The following is a 24,379-nucleotide window of genomic DNA, read 5'->3' as shown; positions in this document are numbered from 1 at the left end:
AGGGTCGCAGAGAGTGTTTCTTGGTAGTCTTAAACAAATCTACTTTGAAACAAAAGTATACACCTCACACTCATGGTTACGGGCTTTAAAAAAAGAAGACACCTGCACCATGTCAGATATATAGGTTGAAATGTATAGAATGTTGAGTTTGCATCCCAATATTACACTTTATATACAGTCACAGAAGACTGAAATATTACAAAACTGTTTGACATAGAAACACCAGATATTCTATGTTTATTAATTATGAAATTATGAAAAACATGAAAAACATTCCACCCATGTGGCCACTAGGTCATTTAACTGCAGGAAAGGCTGGAGAAGAGCCTTCTAAAGTGGCAGGGTGTTATAGAGAGAAGGGGGGAGGACAGAATGAGAAGGGGATGATGTTGGAGAAAGGAGGGAGAGAGGGCTGAGAGGGGAGAAAGAAGGGAGAGAGGGTTGAGAGGGGAGAAAGGAGGGAGAGAGGGCTGAGAGGGGAGAAGGAAGGGAGAGAGGGCTGAGAGGGGAGAAAGGAGGGAGAGAGGGCTGAGAGGGGAGAAAGAAGGGAGAGAGGGTTGAGAGGGGAGAAAGGAGGGAGAGAGGGCTGAGAGGGGAGAAAGGAGGGAGAGAGGGCTGAGAGGGGAGAAAGGAGGGAGAGAGGGCTGAGAGGGGAGAAAGGAGGGAGAGAGGGCTGAGAGGGGAGAAATGAGGGAGAGAGGGCTGAGAGGGGAGAAAGGAGGGAGAGAGGGCTGAGAGGGGAGAAGTGAGGGAGAGAGGGCTGAGAGGGGAGAAAGGAGGGAGAGAGGAATGAGAGGGGAGAAAGTAGGGAGAGAGGGCTGAGAGGGGAGAAATGAGGGAGAGAGGGCTGAGAGGGGAGAAAGGAGGGAGAGAGGGTTGAGAGGGGAGAAAGGAGGGAGAGAGGGCTGAGAGGGGAGAAAGGAGGGAGAGAGGGCTGAGAGGGGAGAAATGAGGGAGAGGGCTGAGAGGGGAGAAAGGAGGGAGAGAGGGTTGAGAGGGGAGAAAGGAGGGAGAGAGGGCTGAGAGGGGAGAAATGAGGGAGAGAGGGCTGAGAGGGGAGAAAGGAGGGAGAGAGGGCTGAGAGGGGAGAAATGAGGGAGAGAGGGCTGAGAGGGGAGAAAGGAGGGAGAGAGGGCTGAGAGGGGAGAAGTGAGGGAGAGAGGGCTGAGAGGGGGGAAAGGAGGGAGAGAGGGCTGAGAGGGGAGAAAGAAGGGAGAGAGGGCTGAGAGGGGAGAAAGGAGGGAGAGAGGGCTGAGAGGGGAGAAAGGAGGGAGAGAGGGTTGAGAGGGGAGAAAGGAGGGAGAAAGGGCTGAGAGGGGAGAAATGAGGGAGAGCGGGCTGAGAGGGGAGAAAGGTGGGAGAGAGGGCTGAGAGGGGAGAAAGGAGGGCTATAGCCAAGCTCTGAGTAGGGCCAGGGGCCTGATGCAATTTCCCCCTCTACCTCTCTCTCTCTCTCTTCCTCCCACTCTCTGCCTTTCTCTCTCCTTCTCTCCCTCCAGCCTCTATCCACACAGCTGATGAGAACTGACAGACACAGCCTCCGGCACTCACTCTAAATAAAGCAGCTAGCTTTCCACACACACACACACACACACACACACACACACACACACACACACACACACACACACACACACACACACACACACACACACACACACACACACACACACACCAAGAAAGGAACCTGAAAATACACACTGTACAGTCCAGGCTTCCACTCACCACAGAGAGAAAGAAACAAATGTAAATGCCATCAAGAAGGAAGGCCTTAACTCTGCTATCAGTGGGTCAACAGAGATCCATAGTGTTTGTGTGCGTGTGTACATCTGTGTATGTGTGTGTGTGTGTGTGTGTGTGAATATCACTCTGTGGGCACAGTGTTTCCCGTGCGTGAGGACAGGACAGGAGGAGAAGAGCTAGGCCATGTCAGTTAGGGACATTCAGAGAGAGAGGAGTGTGTGTGTGTGCTTGTGTTCCTTTGTGTGTGTGTGTGTGTGTGTGTGTGTGTAGGACGGAGAAAGGGAATCAAGGCAACGTCAGTCAGTCGGGGACATTGAGTACATTTTTCTCTATTGAAAGCAACCACAGGCTACAGGAAGCAAAGGAGGGTAGAGAAGAGGAGGGTAGAGAAGAGGAGGGTAGAGAAGAGGAGGGTAGAGGAGAGGAGGGTAGAGGAGAGGAGGGTAGAGAAGAGGAGGGTAGAGAAGAGGAGGGAAGAGAAGAGGAGGGTAGAGAAGAGCACAGTAGAGAAGCGCACGGTAGAGAAGAGGAGGGAAGAGAAGAGGAGGGTAGAGGAGAGGAGGGTAGAGAAGAGGAGGGTAGAGAAGAGGAGGGTAGAGAAGAGGAGGGAAGAGAAGAGGAGGGTAGAGAAGAGGAGGGTAGAGAAGAGGAGGGAAGAGAAGAGGAGGGTAGAGAAGAGGAGGGTAGAGAAGAGGAGGGAAGAGTAGAGGAGGGTAGAGAAGAGGAGAGGAGGGTAGAGTAGAGGAGGGTAGAGTAGAGGAGGGTAGAGTAGAGGAGGGTAGAGAAGAGGAGGGTAGAGAAGAGGAGGGTAGAGAAGAGGAGAGAAGAGGAGGGTAGAGAAGAGGAGGTTAGAGAAGAGGAGGGTAGAGAAGAGGAGGGTAGAGAAGAGGAGGGTAGAGGGGAGAGTAGAGGAGGGTAGAGGGGAGGGTAGAGGGTAGAGGGGAGGGTAGAGGAGGGTAGAGGGGAGAGTAGAGGAGGGTAGAGGGGAGAGTAGAGGAGGGTATAGGGGAGAGTAGAGGAGGGTAGAGGGGAGAGTAGAGGAGGGTAGAGGGAGAGAGAGGAGGGTGAGGGGAGAGTAGAGGAGGGTAGAGGGAGAGTAGAGGAGGGTAGAGGGGAGAGTAGAGGAGGGTAGAGGGGGGGAGAGTAGAGGAGGGTAGAGGGGAGAGTAGAGAGAGGAGAGTAGAGGAGGGAGAGTAGAGGAGGGTAGAGGGGAGAGTAGAGGAGGGTAGGGGGAGAGTAGAGGAGGGTAGAGGGGAGAGTAGAGGAGGGTAGGAGAGTAGAGGAGGGTAGAGGGGAGAGTAGAGGAGGGTAGAGGGGAGAGTAGAGGAGGGTTTAGGGGAGAGTAGAGGAGGGTAGAGGGAGAGTAGGAGGAGGTAGAGGGAGAGTAGAGGAGGGTAGAGGGGAGAGTAGAGGGAGAGTAGAGGGGGAGAGTAGAGGAGGGTAGGGGAGAGTAGAGGAGGGTAGAGGGGAGAGTAGAGGAGGGTAGAGGGGAGAGTAGAGGAGGGTAGAGGGGAGAGTAGAGGAGGGTAGAGGGGAGAGTAGAGGAGGGTAGAGGGGAGAGTAGAGGAGGGTAGAGGGGAGAGTAGAGGAGGGTAGAGGGGAGAGTAGAGGAGGGTAGAGGGGAGAGTAGAGGAGGGTAGAGGGAGAGTAGAGGGAGGGTAGAGGAGGGAGAGTAGAGGAGGGTAGAGGGGAGAGTAGAAGGGTAGAGGGGAGAGTAGAGGAGGGTAGAGGGAGAGTAGAGGAGGGTAGAGGGGAGAGAGGAGGGTAGAGGGGAGAGTAGAGGAGGGTAGAGGGAGAGTAGAGGAGGGTAGAGGGGGAGGGTAGAGGAGGGTAGAGGGGAGAGAGAGGAGGGTAGAGGGAGAGAAGGAGGGTAGAGGGAGAGGAGGAGGGTAGAGGGGAGAGTAGAGGAGGGTAGAGGGGAGAGTAGAGGAGGGTAGAGGGAGGAGAGGAGGGAGAGGGGAGAGTAGAGGAGGGTAGAGGGGAGAGTAGAGGAGGGTAGAGGGGAGAGTAGAGGAGGGTAGAGGGGGGAGTAGAGGAGGGTAGAGGGAGAGTAGAGGAGGGTAGAGGGGAGAGGGGGGTAGAGGGAGAGTAGAGGAGGGTAGAGGGAGAGTAGAGGAGGGTAGAGGGGAGAGAGGAGGGTAGAGGGGAGAGTAGAGGAGGTAGAGGGGGAGAGGTAGAGGAGGGGAGAGGGAGAGTAGAGGAGGGTAGAGGGAGAGGAGGAGGGTAGAGGGGAGAGTAGAGGAGGGTAGAGGGGAGAGAGAGGAGGGAGAGGGGGAGAGTAGAGGGGGTAGAGGGAGAGTAGAGGAGGGTAGAGAAGAGGAGGGAGAGAGAAGAGGAGGGTAGAGAAGAGGAGGGTAGAGAGAAGAAGAGGTGAGGAGGGGAGGGTAGAGAAGAGGAGGGTAGAGAAGAGGAGGGTAGAGAAGAGGAGGGTAGAGAAGAAGAGGGTAGAGTAGAGGAGGGAAGAGAAGAGGAGGGTAGAGAAGAGGAGGGTAGAGGAGGGGAGGGTATAGGAGAGGGTAGAGGAGGTAGAGGAGAGGAGGGTATAGGGGGGTAGAGGAGGGTAGAGGAGAGTAGGGTATAGGGAGGGTAGAGGAGGTTAGAGGAGAGTAGGGTAGAGGGAGGGTAGAGGAGGTTAGAGGAGGAGTAGGGTAGAGGGGAGGGTAGAGGAGGGTAGAGGGGAGAGTAGAGGAGGGTAGAGGGGAGAGTAGAAGAGGGTAGAGGGGAGAGTAGAGGAGGGTATAGGGGAGAGTAGAGGAGGGTAGAGGAGAGAGTAGAGGAGGGTATAGGGGAGAGTAGAGGAGGGTAGAGGGGAGAGTAGAGGAGGGTAGAGGGGAGGGTAGAGGAGGGTAGAGGGGAGAGTAGAGGAGGGTAGAGGGGAGAGTAGAGGAGGGTAGAGGGAGGGTAGAGGGTAGAGGGGAGGGAGTAGAGGAGGGTAGAGGGAGAGTAGAGGAGGGTAGAGGGAGAGTAGAGGAGGGAGAGGGAGAGTGGAGGAGGGTAGAGGGGAGAGTAGAGGAGGGTAGAGGGGAGAGTAGAGGGTGAGAGGAGGAGGGGAGGGAGAGGGGAGAGGGAGAGTAGAGGAGGGTAGAGGGGAGAGTAGAGGAGGGTAGGAGGGGAGAGTAGAGGGGAGAGGTAGAGGAGAGAGAGAGAGGAGAGGGGAGAGTAGAGGAGGGGAGGGGAGAGTAGAGGAGGAGAGGGGAGAGTAGAGGAGAGGGGAGAGAAGAGGGTAGAGGGGGAGAAGAGGGAGAGAGAGGAGGGTAGAGGGGAGAGTAGAGGAGGGTAGAGGGGAGAGTAGAGGAGGGTAGAGGGGAGAGTAGAGGAGGGTAGAGAAGAGGAGGGTAGAGAAGAGGAGGGTAGAGAAGAGGAGGGTAGAGAAGAAGAGGGTAGAGTAGAGGAGGGTAGAGAAGAGGAGGGTAGAGAAGAGGAGGGTAGAGAAGAGGAGGGTAGAGAAGAAGAGGGTAGAGTAGAGGAGGGAAGAGAAGAGGAGGGTAGAGAAGAGGAGGGTAGAGGAGGGGAGGGTATAGGAGAGGGTAGAGGAGGTTAGAGGAGAGGAGGGTATATGGGTGAGGAGGGTAGAGGAGGGTATAGGGGAGGGTAGAGGAGGTTAGAGGAGAGTAGGGTATAGGGGAGGGTAGAGGAGGTTAGAGGAGAGTAGGGTATAGGGGAGGGTAGAGGAGGTTAGAGGAGAGTAGGGTATAGGGGAGGGGGTTAGAGAGAGGGTGGGAGGGTAGAGGAGGTTAGAGGAGAGTAGGGTATAGGGGAGGGTAGAGGAGGTTAGAGGAGAGTAGGGTATAGGGAGAGAGTAGGGTATAGGGAATAGAGGAGAGTAGATAGGGGAGGGTAGAGGAGGTTAGAGGAGAGTAGGGTATAGGGGAGGGTAGAGGAGGTTAGAGGAGAGGAGGGTATAGGGGAGGGTAGAGGAGGTTAGAGGAGAGGAGGGTATAGGGGAGGGTAGAGGAGGGGTGGGGTGGTTGGAGGAGAGGAGAGTAGGGTATAGGGGAGGGTAGAGGAGAGGTGGGGTGGTTGGAGGAGAGGAGAGGAGGGTATAGGGGAGGGTAGAGGAGGTTAGAGGAGAGTAGGGTATAGGGGAGGGTAGAGGAGGTTAGAGGAGAGTAGGGTATAGGGGTGGGTAGAGGAGGTTAGAGGAGAGTAGGGTATAGGGGAGGGTAGAGGAGAGGAGGGTATAGGGGAGGGTAGAGGAGGTTAGAGGAGAGTAGGGTATAGGGAGGGTAGAGGAGGTTAGAGGAGAGTAGGGTATAGGGGGTAGGGTAGAGGAGGGTATAGGGGAGGGTAGAGGAGGTTAGAGGAGAGTAGGGTATAGGGGAGGGTAGAGGAGGTTAGAGGAGAGTAGGGGAGGTAGGGAGGGTAGAGGAGATATATAGGGGAGGGTAGAGGAGGTTAGAGGAGAGTAGGGTATAGGGGAGGGTAGAGGAGGTTAGTGGAGAGTAGGGTATAGGGGAGGGTAGAGGAGGTTAGAGGAGAGTAGGGTATAGGGGAGGGTAGAGGAGGTTAGAGGAGAGTAGGGTATAGGGGAGGGTAGAGGAGGTTAGAGGAGAGTAGGGTATAGGGGAGGGTAGAGGAGGTTAGAGGAGAGGAGGGTATAGGGGAGGGTAGAGGAGGTTAGAGGAGAGGAGGGTATAGGGGAGGGTAGAGGAGGTTAGAGGAGGGAGGGTATGGAGGGAGGAGGTTAGAGAGAGTAGGGTATAGGGAGAGGGTAGAGGAGGTTAGAGGAGAGTAGGGTATAGGGGAGGGTAGAGGAGGTTAGAGGAGAGGAGGGTATAGGGGGTGGGTGAGAGGAGGGTATAGGGGAGGGTAGAGGAGGTTAGAGGAGAGTAGGGTATAGGGGAGGGTAGAGGAGAGGAGGGTATAGGGGAGGGTAGAGGAGGTTAGAGGAGAGTAGGGTATAGGGGAGGGTAGAGGAGGTTAGAGGAGAGTAGGGTATAGGGGAGGGTAGAGTAGGGTATAGGGGTGGGTAGAGGAGGTTAGAGGAGCGTAGGGTATAGGGGAGGGTAGAGGAGAGGAGGGTATAGGGGAGGGTAGAGGAGGTTAGAGGAGAGGAGGAGAGAGGGGAGGGTATAGGGGTGGGTAGAGGAGGGTATAGGGGAGGGTAGAGGAGGTTAGAGGAGAGTAGGGTATAGGGGAGGGTAGAGGAGGTTAGAGGAGAGTAGGGTATAGGGGGGGTAGAGGAGGTTAGAGGAGAGGAGGGTATAGGGGAGGGTAGAGGAGGTTAGAGGAGAGTAGGGTATAGGGGAGGGTAGAGGAGGTTAGAGGAGAGTAGGGTATAGGGGAGGGTAGAGTAGGGTATAGGGGAGGGTAGAGGAGGTTAGAGGAGAGGAGGGGAGAGGGGAGGGTATAGGGGAGGGTAGAGGAGAGTATAGGGGAGGGTAGAGGAGGTTAGAGGAGAGGAGGGGAGAGGGGAGGGTAGAGGAGGTTAGAGGAGAGGAGGGTATAGGGGAGGGTAGAGGAGGTTAGAGGAGAGGAGGGTATAGGGGAGGGTAGAGGAGGGTATAGGGGAGGGTAGAGGAGGTTAGAGGAGAGGAGGGGAGAGGGGAGGGTATAGGGGAGGGTAGAGGAGAGTATAGGGGAGGGTAGAGGAGGTTAGAGGAGAGTAGGGTATAGGGGAGGGTAGAGGAGGTTAGAGGAGAGGAGGGTATAGGGGAGGGTAGAGGAGGTTAGAGGAGAGGAGGGTATAGGGGAGGGTAGAGGAGGTTAGAGGAGAGGAGGGTATAGAGGAGGGGAGAGGAGGTTAGAGGAGAGTAGGGTATAGGGGAGGGTAGAGGAGGTTAGAGGAGAGTAGGGTATAGGGGAGGGTAGAGGAGGTTAGAGGAGAGGAGGGTATAGGGGAGGGTAGAGGAGGTTAGAGGAGAGGAGGGTATAGGGGAGGGTAGAGGAGGTTAGAGAGTAGGGTATAGGGGTGGGTAGAGGAGGTTAGAGGAGAGGAGGGTAGAGGGGAGGGTATGGGGGGGTAGAGGAGGTTAGAGGAGAGGAGGGTATAGGGGTGGGTAGAGGAGGTCAGAGGAGAGAGGGTATAGGGGGTGGGTAGAGGAGGTTAGAGGAGAGGAGGGTATAGGGGTGGGTAGAGGAGGTTAGAGGAGAGTAGGGTATAGGGGAGGGTAGAGGAGGTTAGAGGAGAGGAGGGTAGAGGGGAGGGTATAGGGGAGGGTAGAGGAGGTCAGAGGAGAGGAGGGTATAGGGGTGGGTAGAGGAGGTTAGAGGAGAGGAGGGTATAGGGGTGGGTAGAGGAGGTTAGAGGAGAGTAGGGTATAGGGGTGGGAGGTTAGAGGAGAGGGGTATGGGAGGGTAGAGGAGGGTAGAGGAGAGTAGGGTATAGGGGAGGGTAGAGGAGGTTAGAGGAGAGTAGGGTATAGGGGAGGGTAGAGGAGGTTAGAGGAGAGGAGGGTATAGGGGAGGGTAGGGGAGGTTAGAGGAGAGTAGGGTATAGGGGAGGGTAGAGGAGGTTAGAGAGTAGGGTATAGGGGAGGGTAGAGGAGGTTAGAGGAGAGGAGGGTATAGGGGGAGGGTAGAGGAGGTTAGAGGAGAGTAGGGTATAGGGGAGGGTAGAGGAGGTTAGAGGAGAGGAGGGTATAGGGGAGGGTAGAGGAGGTTAGAGGAGAGTAGGGTATAGGGGAGGGTAGAGGAGGTTAGAGGAGAGTAGGGTATAGGGGAGGGTAGAGGAGGGTATAGGGGAGGAGGGTATAGGGGAGGGTAGAGGAGGTTAGAGGAGAGGAGGGTAGAGGGAGAGGAGGGTATAGGGGTGGGTAGAGGAGAGTAGGGTATAGGGGAGGGTAGAGGAGGTTAGAGGAGAGTAGGGTATAGGGGAGGGTAGAGGAGGTTAGAGGAGAGGAGGGGAGAGGGGAGGGTAGAGGAGGTTAGAGGAGAGGAGGGTATAGGGGAGGGTAGAGGAGGTTAGAGGGAGAGTAGGGGTATAGGGGAGGGTAGAGGAGGTTAGAGGAGAGTAGGGTATAGGGGAGGGTAGAGGAGGTTAGAGGAGAGTAGGGTATAGGGGAGGGTAGAGGAGGTTAGAGGAGAGGAGGGTATAGGGGAGGGTAGAGGAGGTTAGAGGAGAGTAGGGTATAGGGGAGGGTAGAGGAGGTTAGAGGAGAGTAGGGTATAGGGGAGGGTAGAGGAGGGTAGAGGGGAGGAGGGTATAGGGGAGGGTAGAGGAGGTTAGAGGAGAGGAGGGTAGAGGAGAGGAGGGTATAGGGGTGGGTAGAGGAGAGTAGGGTATAGGGGAGGGTAGAGGAGGTTAGAGGAGAGTAGGGTATAGGGGAGGGTAGAGGAGGTTAGAGGAGAGGAGGGGAGAGGGGAGGGTAGAGGAGGTTAGAGGAGAGGAGGGTATGGGGGAGGGTAGAGGAGGTCTGGCTGAGCTGGGCTAGACTAGTACAGCCATGACAGCCACAGCAACCTCAACCAATCCTCTCCTCTCTTGTCTACTCTTCTCTCCACTCCTCTCCTTTCCTCTCATCTCCTTAACTCTTCTTTCCTCTCCACCACTCCTCTCCTTTCCTCTCATCTCCTCCCCTCCCCTCTCCTCTCCTCTCCTCTCCTCTCCTCACCTCTCCTCTCCTCTCCTCTCCTCTCTTTTCCTCTCCTCCCCTCCCCTCTCCTCTCCTCTCCTTTCCTCTCATCTCCTTAATTCTCCTCCCCTCTCCTCTCCTATCTTTTCCTCCTCTCTCCTCTCCTCTCCTCTCCTCCCCCCTCCCATCTCCTCTCTCTCCTCTCCTCTCCTCTCCTCTCTCCCTCTCCTCTCCTCTCCCTCTCCTTTCCTCTCATCTCCTTAATTCTCCTCCCCTCTCCTCTCATATCTTTTCCTCCTCTCTCCTCTCCTCACCTCTCCTCTCCTCTCATCTCTCCTCTCTTTCCTCCCCTCTCCTCTCCTCTCCTCTCCTCTCCTCTCCTCTCCTTAATTCTCCTCCCTCTCCTCTCCTATCTTTTCCCTCCTCTCTCCTCCCTCCCCCTCCCTCTCCTCCTCTTCCTCTCCTCTCCTCTCCTTTCCTCTCATCTCCTTAACTCTCCTCCCCCTCCTCTCCTATATTTTCCTCCTCTCTCTTTTCCTCTCCTCTCCTCTCCTCTCCTCTCCTCTCCTTAACTCTCCTCTCCTTTCCTCTCCTCTCATTTCCTCTCATCTCCTTAACTCTCCTCCCCTCCCCTCTCCTTTCATCTCCTCTCCTCTCTTCCCCTCTCCTTTCCTCTCTTGTCTCCTCTTCTCTCCTCTCCTCTCATCTCCCTAACTCTCCTCTCCTTTCCTCTCCGCTCATCTCCTTAACTCTCCTCTCCTCCCCTCCCCTCTCATTTCCTCTCCTCTCCCCCTCTCCTCTCTTCTCTTCCCCTCTTCTTTCCTCTCATCTCCTTAACTCTCCTCCCCTCTCCTTTCCTCTCATCCCCTCTCCTCTCCTCCCCTCTCCTTTCCTCTAATCTCCTTAACTCCCCTCCCCTCTCCTCTCCTCCCCCTCCTATTCTTGCCTCTCCTTTCCTCTCATCTCCTCTCCCCTCCTTTCCTCTCCTCTTCTTTCCTCTCATCTCCTTTTCTCTCTTTCTCCTCTCCTCTTCTTTCCTCTCATCTCCTTAACTCTCCTCTCCTCTCCTCTCCTCTCCTCTCCTTTTCTCTCTTGTCTCCTCTTCTCTCCTCTCCTTTCCTCTCTTGTCTCCTCTTCTCTCCTCTCCTCACCTCTCATCTCCTTAACTCTTCTTTCCTCTCCTCCCCTCTCCTTTCCTCTCATCTCCTCCCCTCCCCACTCCTCTCCTCTCCTTTCCTCTCCTCCCCTCACCTCTCCTTTCCTCTCATCTCTTCCCCTCTCCCCTCTTCTTCTTTCGTCTCTCGTCTCCTCTCCTTTCCCCTCTTCCCCTCTTCTTTCCTCTCTTGTCTCCTCTCCTCTCCTCCCCCCTCCTCTCCTCTCTTTTCACTCCTCCCCTCTCCTTTCCTCTCATCTCCTTAACTCTCCTCCCCTCTCCTTTCCTCTCCTCCCCTCTCCTCTTCTTTCATCTCCTTTCCTCTCATCTTCACTCCTCTCCTCTCCTCTCATCTCCTCTCCTCTCCTTTCCTCTCCTCTTCACTCCTCTCCTCTCCTCTCCTCTCCTCTCCTCTCCTCTCCTCTCCTTTCCTCTCCTCTCCTCTCCTCTCTTTCCCTCTCCTTTCCTCTCATCTCCTTAATTCTCCTACCCTCTCCTTTCCTCTCCTCCTCTCTTCTCCCCTCTCCTTTCATCTCATCTCCTTAACTCCCCTCCCCTCTGACAAAACACTTACTCTTACACACATACTTCATAAGCAGAGGGGACCCAGCACAGAGAGAGAGAACGAAAGACAGAGAGAGGGGAAGCGAGAGGGAGTGAGAGAAAGAGAGAGAACCAGAGAACCAGAGAGAAAGACAGAGAGAGAGGGAGAGAGAAAGAATGAGAGAGAGATAGCGAGAGAGAGAGAGAGAGAGAGAGAGAGAGAGAGAGAGAGAGAGAGAGAGAGAGAGAGAGAGAGAGAGAGAGAGAGAGAGAGAGAGAGAGAGAGAGAGAGAGAGAGAGAGAGAGAGAGAGAGAGAGAGAGAGAGAGAGAGACTAATAGAGCTAGCCCTAGAGTTTTGCCTTAATTACAGTCGCTCCATTCCCTAGAGTCTCGCTCCATTCCTGGCAGAGGCGAATTACAGTGTTAAAGTTTAATGTTGAGAGATCACACTCTTTCAGGACGAGGGGAGGACAGAGAGGAGAGGACAGGGAATTGAGAGATTATACCCTTTGTGGGAGATAAGAGAGAGACAGAGGTGCTGTTTACCCAGCAAACTGGGAACGATCTCCCATCCTCAAACCCTGTAGGCTACTTAGTCTGTTTGCGCCACCAGGATCCTAATGTTTCTAGTGGATTTCCCTTTGTACTGAAATCTTTAAATTATGATCCAAACTATTGGCTATATGTCTTAGTACATTTGCACATCTACGTACACCTCACTGCAATCTGCCAGGCAATAATTTTAACATGATATCTGAAATGAAAGTTTGTTTGGGAAAATAAAAGTCAAAACATCTAAACTTTACAGTATATAAAGATGATCGGTAGAGTTATTTTTTTCTAGATGTAGTTATCCTCTCTTCACAAAGACAAAGACCACAACCTGGAAGTCAGAGTAAAGGTGTAAAAAGATTTAGCCTCTTGAATAATAATGTAAAATGTAGATTTCCGCCTAAATACCCGAAAGTAATTATCTTTCATGAGAGGGCCATAAAAAGCATTGTTTTTTACATTTTTAGCAGACGCTCTTATCCAGAGCGACTTACAGTTAGTGAGTACATACATTTGTTCACACTGGCCACCCCGTGGGAAACGAACCCACAACCCTGGCGTTGCAAGCGCCACGCTCTACCAACTGAGCTACAGGGGACAAGTTAGTTCTAGAAAAGCTCTGGAACTCACCTTGTTTTTAAACTAAGTTGCTGAGTTCATTTTGGAAGACACAAGCTCAAGTAAATAGTACAAATATTATTGAAATATTAAAATATAAAAAAAATCCTATATACAGTTTATATATTTTTTGCTATTCAACAAAAGTGGGGGAATAGGGCTTGAAATTATTGAAATTCTAAATATAGTAACAGTCAAATTATAAACAACTTACTATAAGATTTCACCTTCCTTATAACTGTCAAATAAATAGGATCATATTTAGTGACAGTACAAATTTGGCCCCATTTCATAAAACTGACAACAGATCATTTTCTGTCAAACCTCCTCTGAACAACGCTAAAGGCACCATTCGGATTGCTGCAGACTCGTTACAACTTCAGCTTTACGCACAAAGTGATTTTGTCCCTCTGTGACCGAGAGAAAGTCGTCGCGTTTCAATTCTAATGAAATTATTTAGTATTTTTTGTATCATGTTGACAGCTCTACATCCGACTGAGAGTATCTGGACTGTCCCCTTTCACATGCCATCTCCCAGGCTGGGCTCCGTCGCTCAGAGGGAGAGGAAATAGTTCCTTCGTCTGGATTGGCCTGAAAATGTGACATGCCACTCCCTATGCAAATGTACGGTGTGAAACCTGACACTTCAAGTCAGCTCCGCTGAGAGAGTGGAAACAGAGAGCAGACAGACGGGGCTTTCTGGCACTATAAGGCACAGGACCACACAACGTTCACAGAGCGCTTTGTACACCAAAATGTCAGTCGGAACCGGTCCAGAACCGCTCTAAGTCCCCTATATTGGGGACTTAACATCTAAGAGGTTTTACATTTGTGTTAGTCACAGCGCAGTGAATTATTTCCAGGGATAACACTCCAAAGCTCCCAGGTTTGATCCCCACTTGTGACTATCAACAAAAAATATTGTAAAACTATGTTTGTAAAATAAATATCTACTAAATAGTCATGTGATTCAAAATAATTAACATATGCGTTTCTACATGGGTTGTTGTACAACTAACTTCCTCAACCGTAAAATAACACTTACACATGAATGAAACCTCCATGGACTGTTCAAATTGGAGAATTGGAAACACTCGTGGCAGATCAAACCCCTTTCAAAACTCCCACAAACCTTGACATCAAAAGAGCCAGAGACAACAACTTCAATGGACAACATACTCTGTAGTTTAGTGAACTACAGTAGCAGGGCTGAGCGTTATGCAAACAAAGGTTACAATGTCTTTAAATATAATTGTTGTATCTATACACACACAATGTTAAGAAGTGGACATTGAAAAATAAAAAAAGACAGACAGGTTTCAATGTAGAAACCCTGTAAAATCCATCAATCCGTTCAATTATTAAATCAACTATTTTCAACATTTTCAATGAAATTAATGTCCCCCTTTTCATAAAGTAGATATTATTGAATGTCACTCATTCTATTGCACTCTATTCTAACCAAACCTGCATTACAAGTTCTTATCAGTAGGTGTCACTATGCACTAGCTAGTCACTATTTGTGGCGGCACTAGAACCCATACATTATTTATTTTTCTGCATTAGCCATCCATCTGTTATGGTTGGGCAAATGTGTTCAGTGTAGCGGAGGCATGTCCAATAAGAAACGTCTGCTTTCTGTTCCGTTGCAACAAAAAAAAAAAAACGTTTTTCGCCGTGTTTCTATTGAGGTGATCTAATTAACATATCTACTAAACGCGTTCGGTGCTGCTGCTTTGAAAGTGGTGTTGCGGCGCCAGATGCTGTCTCGCCACATGTTTTCCGGCGGCTCTGCACCAGGTGAATGTTTTTGCACCCTAAAAGAAACATGTAAAATCATCTGCACAACTGGACAGTTTTTGTATTTTGGGAACATATCTTTTGTGAAGTTACAATGTTCCCACCAGACTGTTCCCACAACCTAATTAAACATTCTGGGAACCTTTAAAAAAAAAAAACAGACAAATTGTTTTGGGAACGTTCTTGCAACGTCAGGCGAACGTTTTATACAAACATTTGTGGCGCCCCCCAGTGATCTGGCCGGGGAAAGCCACTGTTTGGAGCATCAGTCACACCCCACAACCAGCAGCAAGCTATTCTGCAGCGCTATGCCAACACCTGAGTGCACTCAGCCTCGTTAGGCTGCAACACACCTGGGACATTTAAAGTGCTGTTAAAGTTCAGCAGGGAACAGACACCAGAGGCTCTACAGACATTTGTTTGAAGCCCTGGACATTGTGTTCTCCACAGGAAGAAGTGACCGGACTACAAGTGAATCTGGGTCGCAGCCCAGCCTGTTTTCTTTAAAGTTAAGTCTAATGCTAGGTTCAGTTAAGGAGAGTGGAAGAGTGTTTTTGTTTTCAGTTACAGTTTGAGAACCAGCTTTGTGAGCCTTTTATTTTGAATAAATATGCTTCTGTCATTGTTCTTCATCATTGCCATCCTACCAGCCACGCCTAGCAAGTCCTTACACATTGTTTATACAACAGGTGGGTCTAATCCTGGATGCTGGTTGGTTAAAACCGCATTCCAGCCGGTATCTACTACACAAGTTACCACCGGCTAAATCTATGACGTTAAAATGCCTATTTACTCTGTTCCATCTGACTGCGCAATCCATTGTCTCATCAGCCCAGCCAGGCAATTTATATACAAGATCTACACTGTAAAACGCATCGAGACATTATCTCCCATTTCTTTTAAAGTAGCATTTACATTTGCAACATTGTTTCAATATTGAAATTCGATCTCCAGCTGTCCCATAGTAATGAACGAGACAGACAGGCTGGCAGCTTTCCTCAGCCAGTCGAAATCATGAATCAGCATTACTTTTATGGATATATACAAAGAAAAACACGAAATCCAGCTAGTTTGCTGTTATTCCAGCTTCAGTTTGAAGTGATTGTGCTAGCTGTGTAGTTGGCTATCTCTTCTGAACAGTGGCCTGGCGAGAGAGCAAACGTTCAATACCAGGCGAAATCTTAGCTCACTGTTATGGATGTATCCTCAACAAACCTCTAGAAAACAGCTTAAACAAATGCAAATGCAGCTACTGTGCTGTTATTCTGGCTGCACTGTTTGATGTGACTGTGTTGCCAAAGTTGGCTAGCGAGCAAGCAAGGGATAAGAACGTTGCCAGCCATCATGGAAATGTAACATTAAGAACGAACGACTGGGTCGCGTCCATAGATACAGAACAAAAAGACTTAACAACTGGGTCACGTCTCTGGAAACCGAACCAATAGAATGAACGACCAGCCGGCTTGGGTAGCAACCCTAGAAATGTATCGGGACTATATCTTGTGGAAGGATGAAATAGTATGAATAAATGCATCAAAATAACGTTTTTAATCATTATTTGAATATGTTGGTAACACTCAGAACATTCGTTAGGTTGCGGCAAATGTTCTCATAACACAAAAAACTGTCGAATACGGTGTTTGGAGGATATATTTGCACGTTTTGCTGGCCCTCGACGAACACCACCCGTGCCAATATATCCTCCAAACATCGGCTTCTCGGGCATTATCACTTAAATAATCATCAGTACAACTGCACAGTTGTGCCGCAACCTAACAAATGCTCTGAGTATGGAGGGGACATGGAGTAGTCTTTCCATTTTGAGACATGGGATGGGGAGTACTTGTACTTCTTTGGAAAAGGATAGACATGTAGAAGAGGATAGATGTAGAAGAGGATAGACATGTAGAAGAGGATCACAGAGAGGATGGAGAGAGTATAGAGTAAGAGGCAAAGGGAGAAAACAGGAAGTACTCGTACCTCTGAGGCAGAAGACATAGATATGGAGGAGGACGACAGAGGAGAATGAGATAGGAGAGAAATAGGAAGTACTCGTACCTCTTTGGGGGAGAATGTGGAGGACAGAGAAGATGCCTCCTTCACTCATGCTGCCAAACATGCCCTCGTAAAACTGACTATCCTACCGATCCTTGACTTCGGCGATGTCATTTACAAAATAGACTCCAACACTCTAATCAGCTAATTGGATGTAGTCTATCACAGTGCCATCCGTTTTGTCTCCAAAGCCCCATACACTACCCACCACTGTGACCTGTACGCTCTTGTTGGCTGGTCCTCACTACATGTTCGTAAGCCAAACCCACTGGCTCCAAGCCATCTATAAATCACTGCTAGGCAAATCCCCGCCTTATCTTAGCTCATTGGTCACCATAGCAGCACCCACCCGTAGTCTGCGCTCCAGCAGGTATATCTCACTGGTCATCCCCAAAGCCAACACCTCCTTTGGCCGCCATTCCTTCCAGTTCTCTGCTGCCAATGACTGGAACGAATTGCAAAAATCTCTGAAGCTGGAGACACTTATCTCCCTCACTAACTTTAAGCATCAGTTGTCAGAGCACCTTACCGATCACTGCACCTGTACACAGCCCATCTGAAATTAGCCCACCCAACTACCTCATCCCCATATTGTTATTTATTTTGCTCTTTTGCACCCCAGTATCTCTATTCGCACATAATATCTTGCACATCTAGCATTCCAGTGTTAATACTAATTGTAATTATTTTGCACTATAGCCTATTTATTGCCTTACCTCCATAACTTGCTACATTTGCACACACTGTATATATATATTTTCTGTTGTATTTTTTAGACTTTATGTTTTGTTATACCCCATATGTAACTCTGTGTTGTTGTTTTTATCGCACTGCTTTGCTTTATCTTGGCCAGGTCGCAGTTGTAAATGAGAACTTGTTCTCAACTGGCTTACCTGGTTAAATAAAGGTGAAAAAAATAAAAATAAAATATATATATATATATATATATGTATAAAATAAAAATGTGCAGTACTCGTACCTCTTTGGGGGAGAGGATAGAGATGTAGTCCTCGTAGATCATGCGTGCCTTCTCATCCACTGTGTTCTTGTTCATCTCCTGTTTGAGGTCTTCACAGGCCAGCCAGAACAACATGTTCTCCTCGCTGTACTCGGTACGGAGGAACTCCCTGAACACGTTCCGACCTGCAGGATTCTTCATCAGCTTATCGAATGACTGAGCCCAGACCCTTATCTCCTCTAATGTTGGTTTGGTGCTGGGAGGGGTGGGAGAGAGAAAGAGAGGGGGGAGGGGGTGGGGGGGAAAGAGGTTAAACTACTGGGCCCAAACGTTGGTTTGGTGCTGGAGGGGGAGGGATAGGGAGGGAGAGAGCGGGGGATAGGCAGAGCGAGAGATTTACTGTTCACTTTTTATTGGTTATTTCACTTTTGTTTATCCATTTCACTTGCTTTGTTAATGTAAACATATGTTTCCCATGACAATAAAGCCCCTTCAATTGAATTGAGAGAGCAGAGCGAGAGAGCGAGAGAGAGAGAGAGAGAGAGACACAGATAGAGAGAGAGAGAGAGAGAGAGAGAGAGAGAGAGAGAGAGAGAGAGAGAGAGAGAGAGAGAGAGAGAGAGAGAGAGAGAGAGAGAGAGAGAGAGAGAGAGAGAGAGAGAGAGAGAGAGAGTGTCCAGGAGCCTCATTTATCAATATTGCTACTTACAAACGGAATTTAGAATGTTCGTATGTATAGAAAAAGTGTGATTTATCAAACAATTCTACAAGCATCATACTCACACTGGTAGGAGATAAACATTGATAAATACCAGTTGTTCTCAGCCTCAGTGCTCGTACACGACCTTAGCTATGTGCATTTAGAAACGCCCCTAATTAACCATATATGGTCAAAATCATCTCTTTAAAGCCCGTGAGAATATACAACGCCGTACCACGAAATAGCCTAGAAAGGCGCAACCCAAAAAAGCTTTGAATGTTTTTTTTGGACTGCAATAGAGGCGCTAGTGTCAGCGATTGAGTGCAACCAAAAGGTTTTATTTGGCTCGCTCAGTTGTGGCTTGACCAGTAAAAATAAAAACGCCCTCCGTAATTATTGAGACAGTGAAGCATGTTTTTCTCCTTTTGGCTCTATACTTCAAAAGTTTGGATTTGAAATCAAACAATGACTGACTATGAGGTTAAAGTGCAGATTGTCAGCTTTAATTTGAAAAAATGTAACATATCGGGTGAACTGCTTAGAAATGTCCCCCATTTTAGGGGACCAAAAGCATTGGGATAAATTTCACTTATACACTACCAGTCAAAAGTTTGGACACACCTACTCATTCAAGGATTTTTCTTTATTTTTACTATTTTTTTACATTGTAGAATAATAGTGAAGACATCAAAACTATGAAATAACACATGTAGTAACCAACAAAGTGTTAAAACAAATCAAAATATATTTTATATTTGAGATTCGTCAAATAGCCACCCTTTGCCTTGATGACAGCTTTGCACACTCTTGGCATTCTCTCAACCGGCTTCACCTGGAATGCTTTTCCAACAGTCTTGAAGGAGTTCCCACATATGCTGGGCACTTGTTGGCTGCTTTTCCTTCACTCATTTTGAGTCACTTTTATTGTAAATAAGAATAAAATATGTTTCTAAACACTTTATACATTAATGTGGATAATCCTGAATGAATCGTGAATAATGATGAGGGAGAAAGTCACAGATGCACAAATTTTATGTATGCAATATTTTATGTTATATATTTCATTATTATTATTTTATTATTATTATATCATATAAATTATGTATATAATATAATATTATACATATTATGTAATTATAAGTAATTTGATACATATCAGGGTTAATAGCAGGATTAATTAATATATATTATTATTATATTATTGTTATTCATTCGGATTGTTTTCAGACCCCTTCACTTTTTCCACATTTTCTTACGTTACAGCCTTATTCTAAAATTGATTACATTCTTTTTTTTTCCCCTCATCAATCTACACACAATACCCCATAATGACAAAGCGAAAATAGGTTTTTAGAAATTTTTGCAAATTGATAACAAATGTAAAAACTGAAATACCTTATTTACATAAGTATTCAGACCCTTTGCTATGAGACTCGAAATTGAGCTCAGTTGCATCCTGTTTCCATTGATCATCCTTGAGATGTTTCTACAACTTGATTGGAGTCCACCTGTGGTAAATTCAATTGATTGGATATGATTTGGAATGGCACACACCTGTCTATATAAAAGGTCCCACAGTTGACAGTGCATGTCAGAGCAAAAACCAAGCCATGAGGTCGAAGGAATTGTCCGTAGAGCTCTGAGACAGGATGTTGAGGCACAAATCTGGGGAAGGCAAAGGGTACCAAATAATTTCTGCAGCATTGAAGGTCCCCAAGAACACAGTGGCCTCCATCATTCTTAAATGGAAGAAGTTTGGAACCACCAAGACTCTTCCTAGAGCTGGCCGCCTGGCCAAACTGAGCAATCGGGGGAGAAGGGCCTTGGTCAGGGAGGTGACCAAGAACCTGATGGTCACTCTGACAGATCTCCAGAACCTTCCAGAAGGACAATAATCTCTGCAGCACTCCACAAATCAGGCCTTTATGGTAGAGTGGCAAGACGGAAGTCACTCCTCAGTAAAAGGCACATGACAACCTGCTTGGAGTTTGCCAAAAGGCACCTAAAGGACTCTCAGACCATGAGAAACAAGATTATCTGGTCTGATGAAACTAAGATTGAACACTTTGGCCTGAATGCCAAGCGTCACGTCTGGAGGAAACCAGGCACCGCTCATCACCTGGCCAATACAATCCCTACGGTGAAGCATGGTGGCAGCATCATACTGTGGGGATGTTTTTCAGCGGCAGGGACTGGGAGACTAGTCAGGATAGAGGGAAAGATGAACGGAGCAAAGTACAGAGAGATCCTTGATGAAAACCTGCTCCAGAGCGCTCAGGACCTCAGACTGGGGCGAAGGTTCACCTTCCAACAGGACAACGACCCTAAACACACAGGCAAGAGAACGCAGGAGTGGCTTCGGGACAAGTCTCTGAATGTCCTTGAGTGGCCCAGCCAGAGCCCGGACTTGAACCCGATCGAACATCTCTGAAGAGACCTGAAAATAGAGACGAATAGGGGAAACTCCCCAAATACTGGCGTGCCAAGCTTAATTTGTAATAAATGTGCAAACATTTCTAAAAACATGTTTTTGCATGGTCATTTTGGGGCATTGTGTGTAGATTGATGAGGGAAAAAAACAATTGAATCCATTTTAGAATAAGGCTGTAACGTAACAACATTTTGAAAAAGTGAAGGGGTCTGTCACGGTTTCAGCCGAGACTGCTCCTCCTCCTGGTTCGGGCAGGCTTCAGCGTTCGCCGTCCCCGGAGTACTAGCTGCCACCGTTGTATGTTTCGTGGTGTGATTGCTTTAGTCTGTCTTGTACACCTGTGTCTGTTTGTGTTCTGATTACGTGTCTTATAAGTTCCCTGTTTTGTATTAGTTAGATTGTGTGTTGTTGTTTGCCTGTCGTGCGGAGCTGCGTGTTTGCGCTCTGTTAGTTTTGTTTATTGTTTTACGCATGTTGCGTAATTCCCTCGCCTCCGTTTGTTTTCGAGGTCGTGTATTGTTTTGTTGCACTTTGGACTAGTAAAGTCTTTTGGACGAATCCTCTGAGTCCTGCGCCTGACTCTTCCACCACATCCACATCGGTTCTTTTGACAGGGTCTGAATACTTTCCGAATGCACTGTATATTTTATTATTATTACATATAATATTATAAATATTATGTAATGATATGACATTTCATATATAGCAGGGTTAATTTGCTCATCTATGGCCATAATATTGGGCCAAATGACATTCATTAGACCTATGATTCATTATTCATTATAGCTATATAATTTAATGTATTATGGGCCTGATCCCGACTTATGAATGCCTTTCCTACACACTTCTCAGTAGTTGGTATTCAGACTTACCTCATTCAGTCGCGAAACACACCCTGCAGGTGTGGCTACCTTGCGCACTCTGAATAAATGTCACTTAACCGCTGAAAACCCTCCCAGAATATATAGAGGGAACGGGTTCAGAATATAGGGATCAAGGAAAGAAAGCCATGCAAATATATGCATATTCCTCTCCATTTCAGCACCAACTGGTAGATTTAAAAATACTCTGATCTTGTAGATTATTTAGGCACATTTTTTGGTTAGGAAGGTATGTATGAATACAAAATTAAAACTGTTTAAAGAGCCTTTACGCACAAAATATATTGATGAATAAAAAGTACTGTGGTTTGATTCATCCTGAAAGTTGCCATATTCAGTTGTTTAATCTATGAAATATTGGAAGGTGAGAAAAGTGTCCAATAGGGGCTGACCAGTGGTCCTATAAATCCACCCTAATAATCCTCAGTAATCATGGAACTGTCATGACAACCATCCAGTCGTCATGAACCGTGCGCCAGGCTACAGGTTTAAACTGCTACATATGGTCTGAGTTCCATAATGATTCTAATAGGCTACGTATGGTCTGTGTTCCATAATGATTCTAATAGGCTACGTATGGTCTGTGTTCCATAATGATTCTAATAGGCTACGTATGGTCTGTGTTCCATAATGATTCTAATAGGCTACGTATGGTCTGTGTTCCATAATGATTCTAATAGGCTACGTATGGTCTGTGTTCCATAATGATTCAAATAGGCTACGTATGGTCTGTGTTCCATAATGATTCTAATAGGCTACGTATGGTCTGTGTTCCATAATGATTCAAATAGGCTACGTATGGTCTGTGTTCCATAATGATTCTAATAGGCTACGTGTGGTCTGTGTTCCATAATGATTCTAATAGGCTACGTATGGTCTGTGTTCCATAATGATTCTAATAGGCTACGTATGGTCTGTGTTCCATAATGATTCTAATAGGCTACGTATGGTCTGTGTTCCATAATGATTCTAATAGGCTACGTATGGTCTGTGTTCCATAATGATTCAAATAGGCTACGTATGGTCTGTGTTCCATAATGATTCTAATAGGCTACGTATGGTCTGTGTTCCATAATGATTCTAATAGGCTACGTATGGTCTGTGTTCCATAATGATTCTAATAGGCTACGTATGGTCTGTGTTCCATAATGATTCTAATAGGCTACGTATGGTCTGTGTTCCATAATGATTCTAATAGGCTACGTATGGTCTGTGTTCCATAATGATTCTAATAGGCTACGTATGGTCTGTGTTCCATAATTATTCAAATAGGCTACGTATGGTCTGTGTTCCATAATGATTCTAATAGGCTACGTATGGTCTGTGTTCCATAATGATTCTAATAGGCTACGTATGGTCTGTGTTCCATAATGATTCTAATAGGCTACGTATGGTCTGTGTTCCATAATGATTCAAATAGGCTACGTATGGTCTGTGTTCCATAATGATTCAAATAGGCTACGTATGGTCTGTGTTCCATAATGATTCTAATAGGCTACGTATGGTCTGTGTTCCATAATGATTCTAATAGGCTACGTATGGTCTGTGTTCCATAATGATTCAAATAGGCTACGTATGGTCTGTGTTCCATAATGATTCAAATAGGCTACGTATGGTCTGTGTTCCATAATGATTCTAATAGGCTACGTATGGTCTGTGTTCCATAATGATTCAAATAGGCTACGTATGGTCTGTGTTCCATAATGATTCTAATAGGCTACGTATGGTCTGTGTTCCATAATGATTCTAATAGGCTACGTATGGTCTGTGTTCCATAATGATTCTAATAGGCTACGTATGGTCTGTGTTCCATAATTATTCAAATAGGCTACGTATGGTCTGAGTTCCATAATGATTCAAATAGGCTACGTGTGGTCTGTGTTCCATAATGATTCTAATAGGCTACGTATGGTCTGTGTTCCATAATGATTCTAATAGCTACGTATGGTCTGTGTTCCATAATGATTGAAATAGGCTACGTATGGTCTGTGTTCCATAATGATTCTAATAGGCTACGTATGGTCTGTGTTCCATAATGATTCTAATAGGCTACGTATGGTCTGTGTTCCATAATGATTCTAATAGGCTACGTATGGTCTGTGTTCCATAATGATTCTAATAGGCTACGTATGGTCTGTGTTCCATAATGATTCTAATAGGCTACGTATGGTCTGTGTTCCATAATGATTCTAATAGGCTACGTATGGTCTGTGTTCCATAATGATTCTAATAGGCTACGTATGGTCTGTGTTCCATAATGATTCAAATAGGCTACGTATGGTCTGTGTTCCATAATGATTCTAATAGGCTACGTATGGTCTGTGTTCCATAATGATTCAAATAGGCTACGTATGGTCTGTGTTCCATAATGATTCAAATAGGCTACGTATGGTCTGTGTTCCATAATGATTCTAATAGGCTACGTATGGTCTGTGTTCCATAATGATTCTAATAGGCTACGTATGGTCTGTGTTCCATAATGATTCAAATAGGCTACGTATGGTCTGTGTTCCATAATGATTCTAATAGGCTACGTATGGTCTGTGTTCCATAATGATTCTAATAGGCTACATGTCCTAAATTATTGCACAACGTTTAGCCTAATATGATCCACTAATGCTAGCAACCCTCAGGAACAACTTACACAGACGTGACAGAGGAAAGAAAGGGAAATGGAATGGAATGATGCAAAAATAAATGTATGTGGGTTTTACTGATGGTGGCTCCTGATAGTGGCTAATATTTAACATGATACAAATTGTAAAATAAAATGGAGAAAAGCCCGGGCATATAATCAAAACGATCTAAAGCGCATACATAAACTCGGCAGGTTCAGCCCTACAGAAAAGCCCGGGTCTCCAAATTTCCTCTCTGCAAATTACGAGGACACACAATTAGAATTCTGAATAACGGCACAGCTATTTATATCCTATTTAACTGTGGAAAAGGGCCGCAATACATGTCATGTTGATATGATTTTCAGTTTGCTTCCATATGACTGGTTTCCATAAGGAAAATTCATCTAAAACAATTACTACGTGTATTTACAATCCCCTTCTCCAAACAGATTACTAATTGACCTAGCTCTTATCAATAGCTCTTCTCAATTTATAAATTACAGTGCATGGAGAATGCTGTTATTTCTATCAGAAAAAAATTAAGATTACTATTCCACTTGGAACCGGCAGGGAATCAAGTCAAGGTCAGAATACAGCGTATCCGTAGACACACCTCCGCCACACCTTCATTTTCTTTGATCTCCACCCCAAAAATAATAGGTGTGTGAATAGCATGCTATTCTCTAATAGGTGTGTGAATAGCATGCTATTCTCTAATAGGTGTGTGAATAGCATGCTATTCTCTAATAGGTGTGTGAATAGCATGCTATTCTCTAATAGGTGTGTGAATAGCATGCTATTCTCTAATAGGT

General features: G+C 47.2%; 1 protein-coding gene across 2 annotated transcripts in view; it reads right to left on the bottom strand.

Annotated features, from left to right (window-relative positions):
• Window positions 1-24,379, bottom strand: part of LOC121537765 (regulator of G-protein signaling 19-like) — a 101,944-nt gene that overhangs the window by 11,724 nt on the left and 65,841 nt on the right. For both annotated transcript variants that reach the window (XR_006657383.1, XM_041845394.2), the window contains exon 5: window positions 16,959-17,193. Coding sequence is in view for 1 of the 2 variants with exons in the window: in XM_041845394.2 (XP_041701328.1) it covers window positions 16,959-17,193 (235 nt within the window). In the remaining variant the exon portion in view is untranslated. The remainder of the gene's footprint in view (window positions 1-16,958; window positions 17,194-24,379) is intronic.

This window comes from Coregonus clupeaformis, chromosome 24 (assembly GCF_020615455.1).
Source record: "Coregonus clupeaformis isolate EN_2021a chromosome 24, ASM2061545v1, whole genome shotgun sequence".
In the NCBI taxonomy this organism is placed as follows: Eukaryota; Metazoa; Chordata; class Actinopteri; order Salmoniformes; family Salmonidae; genus Coregonus; species Coregonus clupeaformis.
This window is presented reverse-complemented; position numbering and strand designations above follow the sequence as displayed.